The 13,230-nt window shown below is 40.0% G+C and overlaps 1 protein-coding gene across 1 annotated transcript; it reads left to right on the top strand.

Moving 5' to 3' along the window:
* The first annotated feature begins 2,928 nt into the window (after positions 1–2,928).
* On the top strand, positions 2,929–9,586 carry LOC118903557 (butyrophilin-like protein 1). Its single transcript, XM_036868709.1, has 9 exons — positions 2,929–3,010; positions 3,979–4,329; positions 4,919–5,200; positions 5,342–5,542; positions 6,117–6,137; positions 6,228–6,254; positions 6,439–6,465; positions 8,323–8,349; positions 9,063–9,586. Exons 1-9 carry the CDS (start codon positions 2,929–2,931, stop codon positions 9,584–9,586), a joined length of 1,542 nt encoding a protein of 513 aa, XP_036724604.1.
* The last annotated feature ends 3,644 nt before the right edge of the window (positions 9,587–13,230 follow it).

Raw genomic sequence — 13,230 nt, 5'->3', positions numbered from 1 at the left:
TCTTTACCTTTTTATGTTAGAGAAATCTGAAAATTAGAGATAAGCAAAAATAATAGATAGAAACACCCATATTTGCACTACTCAGAAATAAATACCCTGGACTTCCTGGTGGTGCAGTGGTTAAGAATCCGCCTGCCAATGCAGGGGACACGGGTTCAATCCCTGGTCCGGGAAGATCCCACATGCCACGGAGCAACTAAGCCCGTGTGCTGCAACTACTGAAGCCCGCGTGCCTAGAGCCCGTGCTTCGCAACAAAAGAAGCCACCACAATGAGAAGCCCGTGCACCGCAATGAAGAGTAGCACCATGCACAGCAACAAAGACTCAAGGCAGCCACAAATAAATAAAAATAATTAAATTTAAAAAAAAAAGAAAAAGTACTTTGCAAAAAAAAAAGAAAGAAATACCATATAATTATTTTCTGTGATTTTGATGTCTATCCTTCTATTTTTCTCAAACAAGATCATACTGTTTACACTGTTTTAAAAACTGCTCTTTGAAATCAATAATATCTTGTAGTTCTCTCTCGCTCCCTCTTCACTTTTCTCTCTCACACGAACACTGGTATGTACTCAATGAAATTCCTCAAAATATTCTCCACAGATTAATTGATTTTATGCAACAATTCTCTATTAGTGGGAAAAATATATAAGTATGTATATAAATTTTTCAAATTTATTTTGAGAATAGAATATTTACAGTTTGAGATAGAATACACACACAAACATATACATTTCAAAGTAAACAAAAAAAGCAAGTCATGTCTTCAGCCCATTCCTTCTCTCCTTCAGTTTTCCCTTCCCATTCCTCAATATTTCAGACCCTAACCATATGGTAGGTGTCAGACCCCAAATGAGACAGGAGGGCCTTATGGAGGAGGGCTGCCCAGCTTGGTGGGAAATAATTTGAGTGGAAAGAGAGGTCATGCACGAGGTGGGGAGACAGCACCGAAGAGAATTGCGGAAGACTATATGGTCCTATATTCAAACAATGTAATATTATGCAACAATAAAAAAAAATTTAAATGTACTGATACACACAACATTGTTGAATCTCAAAAAACATTTTGTTTAGCCAAAGAAGCCAAGCACAAAAACATACATACTGTATGACTCCATTTTTGTTGACGTTTTAGAATAGGCAAGATTAAGCTATCATGATTTATATTAGAATACTGTTTTTCCACCCCCTGGAATGGATTGATGGACAATGGACATGAGGAAAATTTTCAAGAGACAAAAAAATTCCACAGTTTGATGGAGGTGGTGGTTACATGAGTGTAAGCATTTGTGAAACCTCATTCAAATGCATGTTTTAAAACCATGCATTCTGTTGCATGCAAATTATATCTCAAGACATTTGATTTCTTAAAAAGGGAAATGTACCTCATTGTCTCTAGAAAATATTTATTTAGGATCTTGGTATTCATTTGGCCAGACTGTTATGGGCTTACATACTAATATTTATGCAATTGCTATTTGTGTCCCTGATTATCTGTAAACCTTGTGTGACACGAAGAAACATGAATTAAACTTGGAAAGTGTGTGAGATGGAAAGAAAATGCCATGTGAGCGTTCTGTATCTAGCACAGTAAAACTGTGTAGTTATATCTATTCTACTTTGGGGAGCCCTAAGGTTTTTGGAAATACAGACCTTCTATTCTTGGAGCACAGAGCCCTCCATTTCCAACCTCTTATTTCCCCCAATATTGTGCAGCTCTGCACGTGGCTTCCAATGTCAATCATAGTGTGGTGAGAGTAAGCGTGCTTCTCCCGGGCTTATTCTCTAAATCAGCTAGCTTTGTTAGATGGACATTTGGATTACCGGCCGAACTGAGTATTATACAGGAAGATGATTCCCTCTCCCCAAATAATGTCATTTCAGTCCTTTGCAGGTGGGAGGGGGGAGCTACACTGAGCATTTTTGACCAAAGCAACTTTAGAGTTCCTATCATTCTATAGCTCAGCCCAGTCCAAAGTCCCCTGGGGTGACCTTTATTACTTCCACTTTCAAAGTAAGTAAAAGAGCTGCAGGCAGGCTGTGACTTTCTCGTTAAACCCATTCCAGGAGAGGTATTCAAATGCCAGTGCCTACTGGCAGCCCTGTTTGTCCTCCTTCCTAAGAATATTTTCCTAATCCAGGAATGGGTTAGAAACCTGCCGTTTCCAGCCCCTGAAGCCACACCATTGGAGGCTGACCTCAAGAACAACCAGGTGCAAATTGTCTCTAGAGCTGGGTCTTGTAGATGCCAGGTCTTGTAGCTTCCAGGAGCTTCCAGCAACCCCCCTTGGCTCAATCTGGATGGTGAGAGAGAAACATATGGTGATGTGCAGGTGTGTCTGTGGGACATGTGGGTCCTGAAAAAAGAAGGGCTTGAGCTCTGGGTCATGTAGTGACAAAACTCCCTTCCCTTTCAGGAGTTAAGCCACAAGAGTATTTGCAGTCAAAATAAATAAATAAATGTATGAATGAATGAATGAAGGGGGAAAATAGTTTGGCTGAGTGGAGTGGACAAATTTTGTGTCTGACTTCATCTCTCAACATTGAACTCAGGGTTTTCAGTTTCAAGAGAGTCCCGGTGAGAAGGTGAATCTGTAGATAAGCAAGTGAGCCCACAGGACACAAGAGAACAGTTTACAGTTTTCTACACCTGCTGGGGAAACGGTTTTCAGAAAAAAAAAAAAAAGAGGGAGGGAAGAAAAACAAAAAACCCATTGGGAAGGGGTGGGCGTTGGTGGTGTTTGTCTCAAGGTCTGTGAGGGAAAATAGCCAAAAACCTGTGTATAAAAGTATGTCTTTGAACACGGGATTTTTGTTTTCTAAGCACTTTCACTCGGCTAGCTTCTCAGCACCTTCTCCGACAGAGCACCTCATTGTCAGAGTGAACATCTTGTGCTTCCACCTGCTGCAATTTCTGCTCTGAAGAAGATGGCGGGTTTTCCCAGCTTCCTTCCTGCTGGCTTTCCCCCCACTCTTCTCCTTCTCCAGGTGTCCATGTGGTGCTCCCCAGGTCAGTGTTCTCCCTCATGCTTTTTATCTGTAGGTGTGTTTTCAGTGGCTCTTCTCATATAATGGTCCATCAGTCCCAACTCTGCATCTTCTCAAAGCAGTTATTTCTGGGGAAACTGTGGCTGTGCCTGCTGCTAACAGAAGGCTTGAAGGGTCGGACGAAGGGTGGGAGTGATCTCCACATCAACACACCTTTGAGCAGACCTCATTAAACTCATAGCTATAATATTTATCTAAGTCTTTATTGAGTATGACTGATTTTAGCCTGTTTAAATTTGATGTAACTGTTTGTTTTTTGTTTGTTTTTAATTTTATTTATTTATTTACTTTTGGCTATGTTGGGTCTTCGTTTCCGTGCGTGGGCTTTCTCTAGTTGCGGCGAGTGGGGGCCACTCTTAATCGCGGTGCGCGGACCTCTCACTGTCGCGGCCTCTCTTGTTGCGCAGTGCAGGCTCAGTAATTGTGGCTCACGGGCCCAGTTGCTCCGCGGCATTTGGGATCTTCCCAGACCAGGGCTCGAACCCGTGTCCCCTGCATTGGCAGGCAGATTCTCAACCACTGCGCCACCAGGGAAGCCCTAACTGTTTGTTAAAACATACTTTGTAATGTTTTCACTGCCAAGAAAACCCAAGTCTGAGCACAAAGAATTTGGACTCAGGATCCCTGAGCTCTATCTGGTTATGACCTTGGACAACCCATTTATTCTTTCTGGGACATAAGTCCTTTCTTCATAAAATAAAAGGGCCCCCTCAAGATGAAGTTTTCAGACTCCAGGTTTGAAGAGAACCAGCTATGAAGTCACAATAATGACATTTTCTGCTATTGTCTCTTTAATTTGAGGTCAAAAAATAACACAAATAAGAGAGAAATACTTTTGGGTCCCTACATAAAGAATGCAGGTGGGTCTACCATCTCATCCTGCCCCCCACCCCTATTCATTCCCCCAATTTGTCTCTAATGTTCATGCAGTGTCTGGGTTTTCCGTGAAGGGACCAGCTCAGCCCATCATGGTCCTGCTAGGAGCAGATGCCAGTCTGCCCTGCCAGCTGTCTCCTGAGCAGAGTGCAGCCCACATGCAGATCCGGTGGTACCGAGCCAAGCTCTCTTCCACAGTGCTTGTGTACCAGAACGGACAGGAACAAGGAGGGGAGCAAATGCTGGAGTACCGGGGCAGGACAGAGTTGGTGGGCGACTCCATTGGCAAAGGCGCTGTGGCCCTGCTGATCCAACACATCCGTGCCTCTGATGATGGCCAATATCGGTGTCATTTTAAGGATGGTCACATCTCCCAAGAAGCCATTGTGGAGCTGCGTGTGATAGGTAAGTTAACTTAGCACACAATGTATGTGTCATGGTGTAGAGCAAAGGGAAGGGTGAGAACATATGGATTCCTAACTTGGCATTTCTTGTGATCTTCCATATGTTGATATAATATTTTGCCTTGCAGAATGTCAATTTCCTAAACTGTACAGTGAGGATAAGACTACATACTCTGCTTTTAAACAGTAAAGGAGGCAATCCTTCTGAAGATATTTTGGTATCCAAAAGATCACAAAAATTAATTAACTAGTATTAATTCAGATAGGTACTGAGGCCTTCAAATATTTTTGACCCAATCAGGAGAGAGAGACAACTTGTAGAATTAAACTGCTTTTTTCTAACTTTCATTGTTCCTGTTCTTTTTTCTTCTTGGAATGACCCCAAAGCTCTCTCAGTCCAAGTAAAGTGCAAAAGCATTAAGTTGATTTAAACACTGAATCACAGGTAAGCCTAACTTTGGCTGTGAGTAGTTTTGAATTCTGAGCTTCAGTTTGCTCACCAGCCTAGTGAAAGGCAGTTAGACCTTCAGCCTCAGGGACTCCTGAGCCCCAAGGACCACAGCCCTCAGGCACATGTCTTCTCTCCTCAGGCTTGGGCTCTGCCCCTCACGTGTACATGATGGGTCCTGAGGATCGCGGGATCCGAGTTCTGTGCTCCTCAGGTGGCTGGTTCCCAAAACCCAGGGTGCAGTGGAGAGACATGGTGGGAGTGAAGCTACCATCCCGCTCTGAGTCTCAGACCCAAGACGGAGATGGGCTGTTCCATGTGGAGGCATCGCTTGTGGTCACGGACAGCTCTCTGGACAATGTGACCTGCTCCATCCAGAACCCCTTCTCTGGCCAGGAGAAAGTGTCAGCCATCTTCCTCCCAGGTCAGTAAGGCACAAACTCCAAGGCAGAGTTGGGTGCGTTAAGGGCAAGGAGGAGTGAAGGAAGGCTGAAGGGAGCCTTGGAGAGAGGGCAGGGCTTCCTCCAGGTCAGTCTCTCACTGTGTCTCCACATGCCTGTGTCAGAGCCCTTCTTCCCCAGGACGTCTCCGTGGAAGACAGCCCTGGCTGGGACACTGCCTTTGCTGGTGCTTCTCCTCGTCGGGATCAGCTACACTGGCTGGAGAGAACATAAAGCCAAAGAGAGAGAAGTAAAGAAAAGGCAGGAAGAATCACATGAAACAAAGAAGATGAAGAGAGAAAAGAAAGCGGCACTTAGAGTCAAAAGTAAATCAGGGCAGCAGGTCAAATCAGAGGTTCATGGAAAAGCTGCAGATACAGGTTGTGTAGGGTGGATGGGGAAATAAAAGATTGCTGAAGAACCCCAAGGGAAACGCAGGGTACCAAGAATTCCACAGAGCTGGGAGTCCTATGGAAAGGAGAAAATCATTTGGGAAGTTAGGAGGTCTGTGGGAAGTGGTCACGAAGCCTCCAAATTGCAGCTCAACCCACACCATACCTTTTCACACCACTGTGCCTCAACCTGTTTCTCTTTGTGGAAATGTCTTCCCTTATCTTCTCTTCCTTTTTGTCCTTCAAGAATAGGCTTTAGAAACACCTAAGAAATCTTAAACTCCTATGAAGCATGGGCTCTCCTTCCTGTGTGACCCCATGATACTTCCCACGTAACTTTTCTTAGCGCCTGTCCTTTTACATTTGACTAATATGTTTGCTAATCTTCCTCACCTACTTAACTATGGGACCCTTAAGAGAAGGTCAAATTGAAATCATTTAGCTAGTCACCGAACTTAGGAGCAGCTAAAACCCAATTTGATGGATTTTATATCTCCTCCTCTTCCAGTGAACCTCAAGGCAGAGCTTGGTAAGTCTTGCTTCTTCTCATGCCCTGTGTAGAAGTTGTTACCCTTTTCACACCTGTTCTGGGTCTCTCATTGAATGTTGTTTCTTTCAGAAAGGCGAAAGGCATTATACAATGAAGGTAAGAGACTCTGTCATGTCAATTGATGTCCTGATGACCAACAAGTTCTCAGCTCCCTATCCTTAGAGGAAAAGACTAAAGGATTGAATGATGATTAGTGGAAGAGAAACAAGGGGAAGGAAGAAAAATTCAAGGCCCCAGATTAATGTCTCATCTTGTCTTACCTCTATTCATTCTGTTTTAGATTGGAAGAAGGCCTTGCTATATCCTGGTACGTAACTCTATGGACCTAGTCTTGCCAAGTGCCTCTGGTATTCTGAGCATAATAAGCAGAGTCATAAACACACACACACACACACACACACACACACTTGAAGGTTGTGAAAATTTATTTGGTATCACTCTGTAGTATTTTGTATTTGGAGGCTCAAATAATCAGTTGTCTTCCAGAGCTAATGATGAAGGAGAAGTAACTGCTGCCCGGTCAGTTCCACCACAAGGCTAGGGTAGGACTCAGCAAGAATTGTTAGCTCATCCACTATGAAGAAGGAAGGGACAGAACACAGAGTGATTTTGATGAATAAAGAGTGATTTGGGAACAATAAAGAATATATTATATCAGCATTTCTATTCTACAAATAAAGTTTAAAAGAGCAGAAAATGTATTATATTTTATATTTGGAAAAATATATATTAACTATGATTTCACTTATTTTACCTATTTGAAATAAAAAAAGTAAAATTCAATATATAGGGAGAAGGTTTATGTGTGAAAAAGTTGAAAAACAACTTTTAAAAATATTTGAATATCATTTGCAAAAATATGTTTATCTGGTGGTGGGGGAATTGGCTATATTTATACTTTCTAAAATTTGTCCATGTATTCTGTGAGTTTATAACTTGTGTGTGTGTGTGTGTGTGTGTGTGTGTAATATAGAGTTGGACCTCAAAAGCACACCAGGTCATTTCTTGAATATGTATCTGTGCAATTTTTATATGCCAGACATTGTGCTAGATGTTGGTGGTACAAACTATTATAGTCTGACCCTGTGAAACTTAAAGTCCATTGGGAGAAGTAAGCCAGAAACCAGACAACTACACACAGCCTGATAAGTGCTTTGATAAGAGGAGGTCCTCCCAAGGATTAAGGTTGATTAAGCAGTTTCTGTTGAGTTTTCTTTCATGAGATACTGAAAAATGTTCCCGTGTTTCTAAAGGAGTGAGCAAAGTACTAAGAATGACTTTTGACTTTCAGTTCCAACTCTACCGATTACAGCTGAGAAGTCAGGTTATTTTCTCTTTTTTTGAGCTCAGTGTCCTTATCTCTAAGACAAAAAGACTGGAATACGTGATCTCAGATGTCCTCCTTGACTCATATATTCATAGATTCTACGCATCTGAGTGCTACATTTCTGACAGGAGGGCAGTTTAGTGAGAGACCACAGTGCTGCTTCAATCAAGAATTATGGATATGTCCTTATCTGCCTATTGTCCCAAGACTTTATGAGAATACCCAATCTTTAAATAAAATCACAAGTCCTGTCATAAGAGAAGTGGCCACAGGCAGAAGCAGATGCAATTCTATTTCTCATGAGGAATCTGTCTCTGGAGAAAAATATAAGTAATCTGATTACAATCTGGGTCAAAGTAATAAGGGCCCATTTAAATGCCTTAGTCATAAGCTTAAACTCTACTCTGAGGAGATCACAGGCTAGAAAAACTATAAATAAAATGGAATAGAATAAAATAAAATAAAATTTAATTTAATTTAAAAATACACTTTATAGCTCTCATCGTCAGTGAGGAGGTCCATAAAGGTCTTGAGAGCATAGTAGAGGGGCATGTAGAGCATTAGACCCTGCTCCAGGGGTCTCCAAACCTGGCTTAGACTGGAGAATACACCCCAGCTTCGGGCTGAAATATGTGATAGTTTCTAGTCTGAGACAGAGCGCAGAAAGCATACTATTTGTCCTGTAGTTTCTGGATACTACCAGAGTTTGAGGGGTTTAGAGGAGGAAGAGAATGTTGACAGGAGAAGGTGATGAGTCAGGGAAGGAAGCATCTTACCTCCTTTTCATTCCCTGGGTATGCTTCCGTCCCAGTTTCAACTTGTATTGCTCTTTTTCAGACTGGAGGAAAGAACATTTCCAACCTGGTAAGTTGTTCTTTATTTATCTTTTGGGCTCCCTTCCAACCTGCCCTCTGAGACCCCGCTTTTCTTTCCTAACATCATCTCCTCGCTGAAAAGACAGAGGCGCTATTGTTCTGGTAAAGAGAGGGAAGAACATGAAAATCATTAAATATTAGCCTGAACTGAAAATTGCTGCTAGGCTTAGCTACTCTGGTCGTGATTCCACTTTCAAATATTGGCACAGCTTCCTCGTCTATGGGGTCCACTTGGTTCTAAAACAGAAATTAAGATAGCCCCTCAGCTGAGGAGACCCCAGACTAAGTAAGAAGTGCTCAAAATAGCAATTCAGCTGTTCTTTGTAGAGAGGTCAGCTCACTTGGAGCCTGTTACTAATTGAGGAACATAGGTCTAATTTGCAGAGAACATGGAAAGAACACCATTCTCCAATAAACACTTCAAGTCCCCTGCTCACTCTGGCATTCTGCCAAGACACTGACCTATATAACTGTATAGATAGGATAAGATAAGTAGCCTAGAACTCAAGATGGGAGCACATCAGCTGCCCCCCAGCACCACCTCCCCCAACACACATGTTCAGAGGAGATGCATTCTATCCGTACTCCTTACCCATTTGCTCTGTTTTGTTAAGGTTTCCCCTGTAACAAAACAGTTACAGGGGAAACAGTTTTCTGAAATATACAATGTTGGCCTTTTCCTTTCCTTTTTTTTTCTTCCAGCTCTTGTGACTCTAAATCATGAAAGCTTTCATCAGAACAATTCTGACCCAGAGAGAGAAGAGGACGTCAGAGAGGAAACACGGGTATTATTATGTAATAAGCAAGGAGACTGCAACCTTATCAAACTTGATCAGAAAGAATTCACTTCAGGGAGACATTACTGGGAGGTGGACATTGAGGACACTGATGAATGGACTCTAGGCATTTATGAGAAGCCCACGGAGAGCAGTGGGTTACTCAGCCATCTACCACAGAGGAAGTTCAGCGTCTTAGAGAAGAAGGGACGTGAATACAGGGCTCTCACCTGTTCTCCCCAAAACATTTTCCTGGAAGAGCCTCTCCTGATAGAAAAGTGTCCACGAAAGATTGTGATTTTCTTGGATTATGAGGATAGTGACATTTCTTTCTATAACATGACTGATGGAACCCACATCTTCTCTTTCACTCAGGCCAAATTCGCTGGGTCACTCTATCCTTACTTCAAACTTAAATCCATGGAGCTCTCCCCATCTGTACAATATTAAGTGACTTAGAAGAAGAACCTATAAACCATGGAGATAGTAGCCCATTCTCTGTAAACCCTAGGACCACTGATTACGAGGCCTCTTGGCTTAAGGCTCCATGAATCTGCATGACCAAAGTTTCTAACCACATCAAGCAGTGTTTCTCAAACAATCTGCAGAGAAGAATCTTTTTCTTTCTTTTGGTTATTGTTGTAAATGTTTCTTGCATTATATATTATATATCACAGACATACTTTTCTGAATAAATTACTGGAAATAATGAAGTGAGTTAAAAACTGACATACAAGTGGTAATATCATTATTAGATAAAATATAACTAATATTTTCTGTCAATTTGCTCTAAAGTTTTGTAATACTATATTTCTGTATTTGTTTCATAAAGAACTAGTAAGAAACGTTTTATAAATATGCACTGGTCTGAGGATCACACTTTAGTAGCACTGCTCAAGGAATAAAAATTAGATACACTTCCTCACATTTCTCAACAGCAACACTGAATAAAAATGACAAAAGAGTTCTATTTTCAAATGTTGAAGGAGAAAAGTTAAACTGCAATTTGATAACAAGCTAAACTATATCTTAAATGCAAGGATAATTTGAGAGAGAAAAAAATAAATATCAATCACAATCCAATTCTAACAAATGTGATGATGTGAACATGTTGGAGGTCTGGGAAAACTAGAAACAACTGAGAGCACATTGAGGTATTTATCCTATTGAATGATGAGAGAGAAATGTTATTGCTTTGCTTAAGATGTTAATACGGAGAATGACTACTTTGTATTCTGGGGAATTCTAAGTATGTCCACCAGCAAAGGTAAGGAAAGGCCCTTCTTCTCCCTCCAATCAAAACTATCTATTAGGTTAAAATGAAATGATTAGAGGAAACAGTAACTAATACTTAAACAAGGGTGAGAAGAGAGTGTGATCCTACCACCCAGACTAGAAAACCTTGTAAATGCAGTGGACACTGTATAGAGTACCCACAAAAGTCTTTCCCTAGTAACGGGGAATAATTAGCACTAGACTAAATATTGATCCAATATTGATGAACAAATTTAAAAGCAAGATTCAAATGGACCAAATCGTTTACAAGTATCGTAAATTCATTCCAGAGCAAAGCTCAACAGGATAAAAAATTCACACTGACATTCAATCAAAAATTACCAGGCAAGGAAAGAAGCAAGAAAATACAACATATAATGAACAGAAAATCAATAAGTTAAAATTGACATGGAACTGGTACAGGTATTCAAATTTATAGACATGGATGTTAAAACAGACGTTATAACGATATTCCAAATAGTTTAAAATATGTTCAAACAATTCACTAGAGATATACATTTAAAAGAAGGACCCAAGTTGAACTTCTAGACATGAAAAGTACAACGTGTGAGATGAAAATTTCACTGGATATGATTAACGGTAGATTAGTCATTGCAGAAATAAATGGTTAGTGAACTTGAAGACAGAAATTCAAACTATCTAAAATGAAATGTACAGAAAAAATAATTTAAAAAATGAAGAGTATCAGTGATTTGATGGAAAACTTTAAAGGGCCTAAAACAAAAGTAATTAGAGACCTTGAAGAGAGAGATGTGTGGACAGAAAAAAGATTTGAGAAAATGAGAGTCTAAAATATATTCTAAATTTGATCATTATAAACTCAAGATCCAAATATCACTCTTAGGGGAATTCCCTGGTGGTCCAGTGGTTAGGACTCTGTGCTCTCACTGCAGGGTGCCCGGGTTCGACTCCTGGTTGGGGGAATAAGATCCCACAAGCCACACAGCAAAAAAAAAAAAAAAAAGAAAAGAAATCACTCTTAGTCTGTTCAGACTGCTATAACAAAAAACACCATAGACTCAGTGGCTTGTAAACAGTGTAAATTTATTTCTCACAGTTCTAGAGGCTAGGAAGCCATCCCATTAAGGTGAACAAGAATTAAAGTTTTACAATCTCACAACCACACGTTGAAACATTGTTACATTTTAAAATATATGGAAAATATCTATGGTCATCAATTGAGACCTCATAAAAACTGCAGAGTCTAGATAATGTATTTATTAAATATAAGAATTCTTTAAATTCCTTAAGTTGAAGTTGAACATGCATCTTGTTAAGCTGAATATATTCAGAAGTATCCTTTTACAGTGACAGATATTACCTGTGCCTTATGCACCTGGAAGGACTACAGAGCAGCTCCTGGCACATGAAAAAACTTCCTGAAGTCTACATCATTTATAGACTCAAAAGCCTCTTATACAGAAAATACATACAGTACACACACACACATCCCCACTCACACACACTATTAGAGGTAATAAAGAAATTCAGCAAAGTTGCAAAGTTTAAGATCAACACACAAAATTCAGTTGCATTTCTACGCACTAGCAATGAACAATCCAAAGATAAAATTAAGAAAAAGTTTTATTTATAGCAGCATCAAAATAATAAAATACTTAGGAATAAATATAATCAAGGAAGTGCAAGATTACAAATTGAAAATTACAAAATATTGTTGGAAGAAATTAACAAAGACATAGATAAATGGAAAGATATTCTGTGTACATGGATTGGAAAAAATATTTTTAAGATGATAATACTATCCAAAGTGACCTACAGATTCAATGCAATCTTTGTCAAAATGCCAAACACATTTTTTGAAGAAATAGACAATCTGATTGTAAAGTTCAGATGAAAATTCAAGGGACCCAGAAAAGCCAAAACCATCTCAAGATGGTTTGATGAAGAATAAAGTTGGAAAACTCACATCTCTCAATTTCAAAACTTACTACAAAGCTGCAGTGATCAATACAGTGTGGTTCTGGCATAAGGATAAACATATAAGTCAATGGAATTTATTGAGAATCCAGAATAAGCTCACACTTTTATGGCCAATTGATTTTTCACAAGCATCAAAAAAATCACTTCATCCATTTGATAGGAAAAGAATACCCTTTTCAATAAATGGTGAAGAAACAATAAACATCCACAGGCAAAAGAATGAAGTTGCCCTCTATCTCACATCATATATAGAACATCAACTCAAAATGGATTAAAGATCTAAATGTAAGCATATGTATAAATCTTGACTTAGACACTGGCTTCTTAGATATTATACCAAGAGCACAACCAAACAGAGGAAAAATAAATAAATTTGACTTTATTAAAAGGTTTGTGTCTGAAAAGACACTATCAGGGGTTTCCCTGGTGGCACAGTAGTTAAGAATCCACCTGCCAACACCGGGGACACGGGTTCAAGCCCTGGTCCAAGAAGATCCCACATGCTGAGGAGCAATTAAGCCTGTGCGCCACAACTACTGAGCCCACGTGCTACAACTACTGAAGCCCGTGCGCCTAGATCCCGTGCTCTGCAACAAGATAAGCCACCACAATGAGAAGCCTGCTCACCACAACGAAGAGCAGCCCCCGCTGGCTGCAGCTAGAGAAAGCCTGTGTGCAGCAACGAAGACCCAGCACAGACAAAAATAAATAAAATAAATAAATTTTTGAAAAAGACACTATCAAAAAAGTGAAGAGGCAATTCATAGAAAGGGAAAAAATATTTACAAATTATTTATCAGAGTTTAGTATGAAGAATATATAAAGATTCTTAATGCTAAACAATAAAAAGAAAAGCA

This window comes from Balaenoptera musculus, chromosome 11 (genome assembly GCF_009873245.2).
Source record: "Balaenoptera musculus isolate JJ_BM4_2016_0621 chromosome 11, mBalMus1.pri.v3, whole genome shotgun sequence".
Lineage (NCBI taxonomy): Eukaryota > Metazoa > Chordata > Mammalia > Artiodactyla > Balaenopteridae > Balaenoptera > Balaenoptera musculus.
Note: the sequence above shows the minus strand (reverse complement) of the source record. Positions and strands in the feature narration are given on the sequence as shown.

What these genes read in the sequence shown, in the direction of transcription:
- LOC118903557 (XM_036868709.1), top strand. Translation starts at nt 2,929, where the DNA reads ATGGCGGGTTTTCCCAGCTTCCTTCCTGCTGGCTTTCCCCCCACTCTT. An exon ending in TGTGGAGCTGCGTGTGATAG is followed by an intron (nt 4,330 to 4,918) that starts GTAAGTTAACTT and finishes TTCTCTCCTCAG; the next exon opens with GCTTGGGCTCTGCCCCTCAC. An exon ending in GTCAGCCATCTTCCTCCCAG is followed by an intron (nt 5,201 to 5,341) that starts GTCAGTAAGGCA and finishes TGCCTGTGTCAG; the next exon opens with AGCCCTTCTTCCCCAGGACG.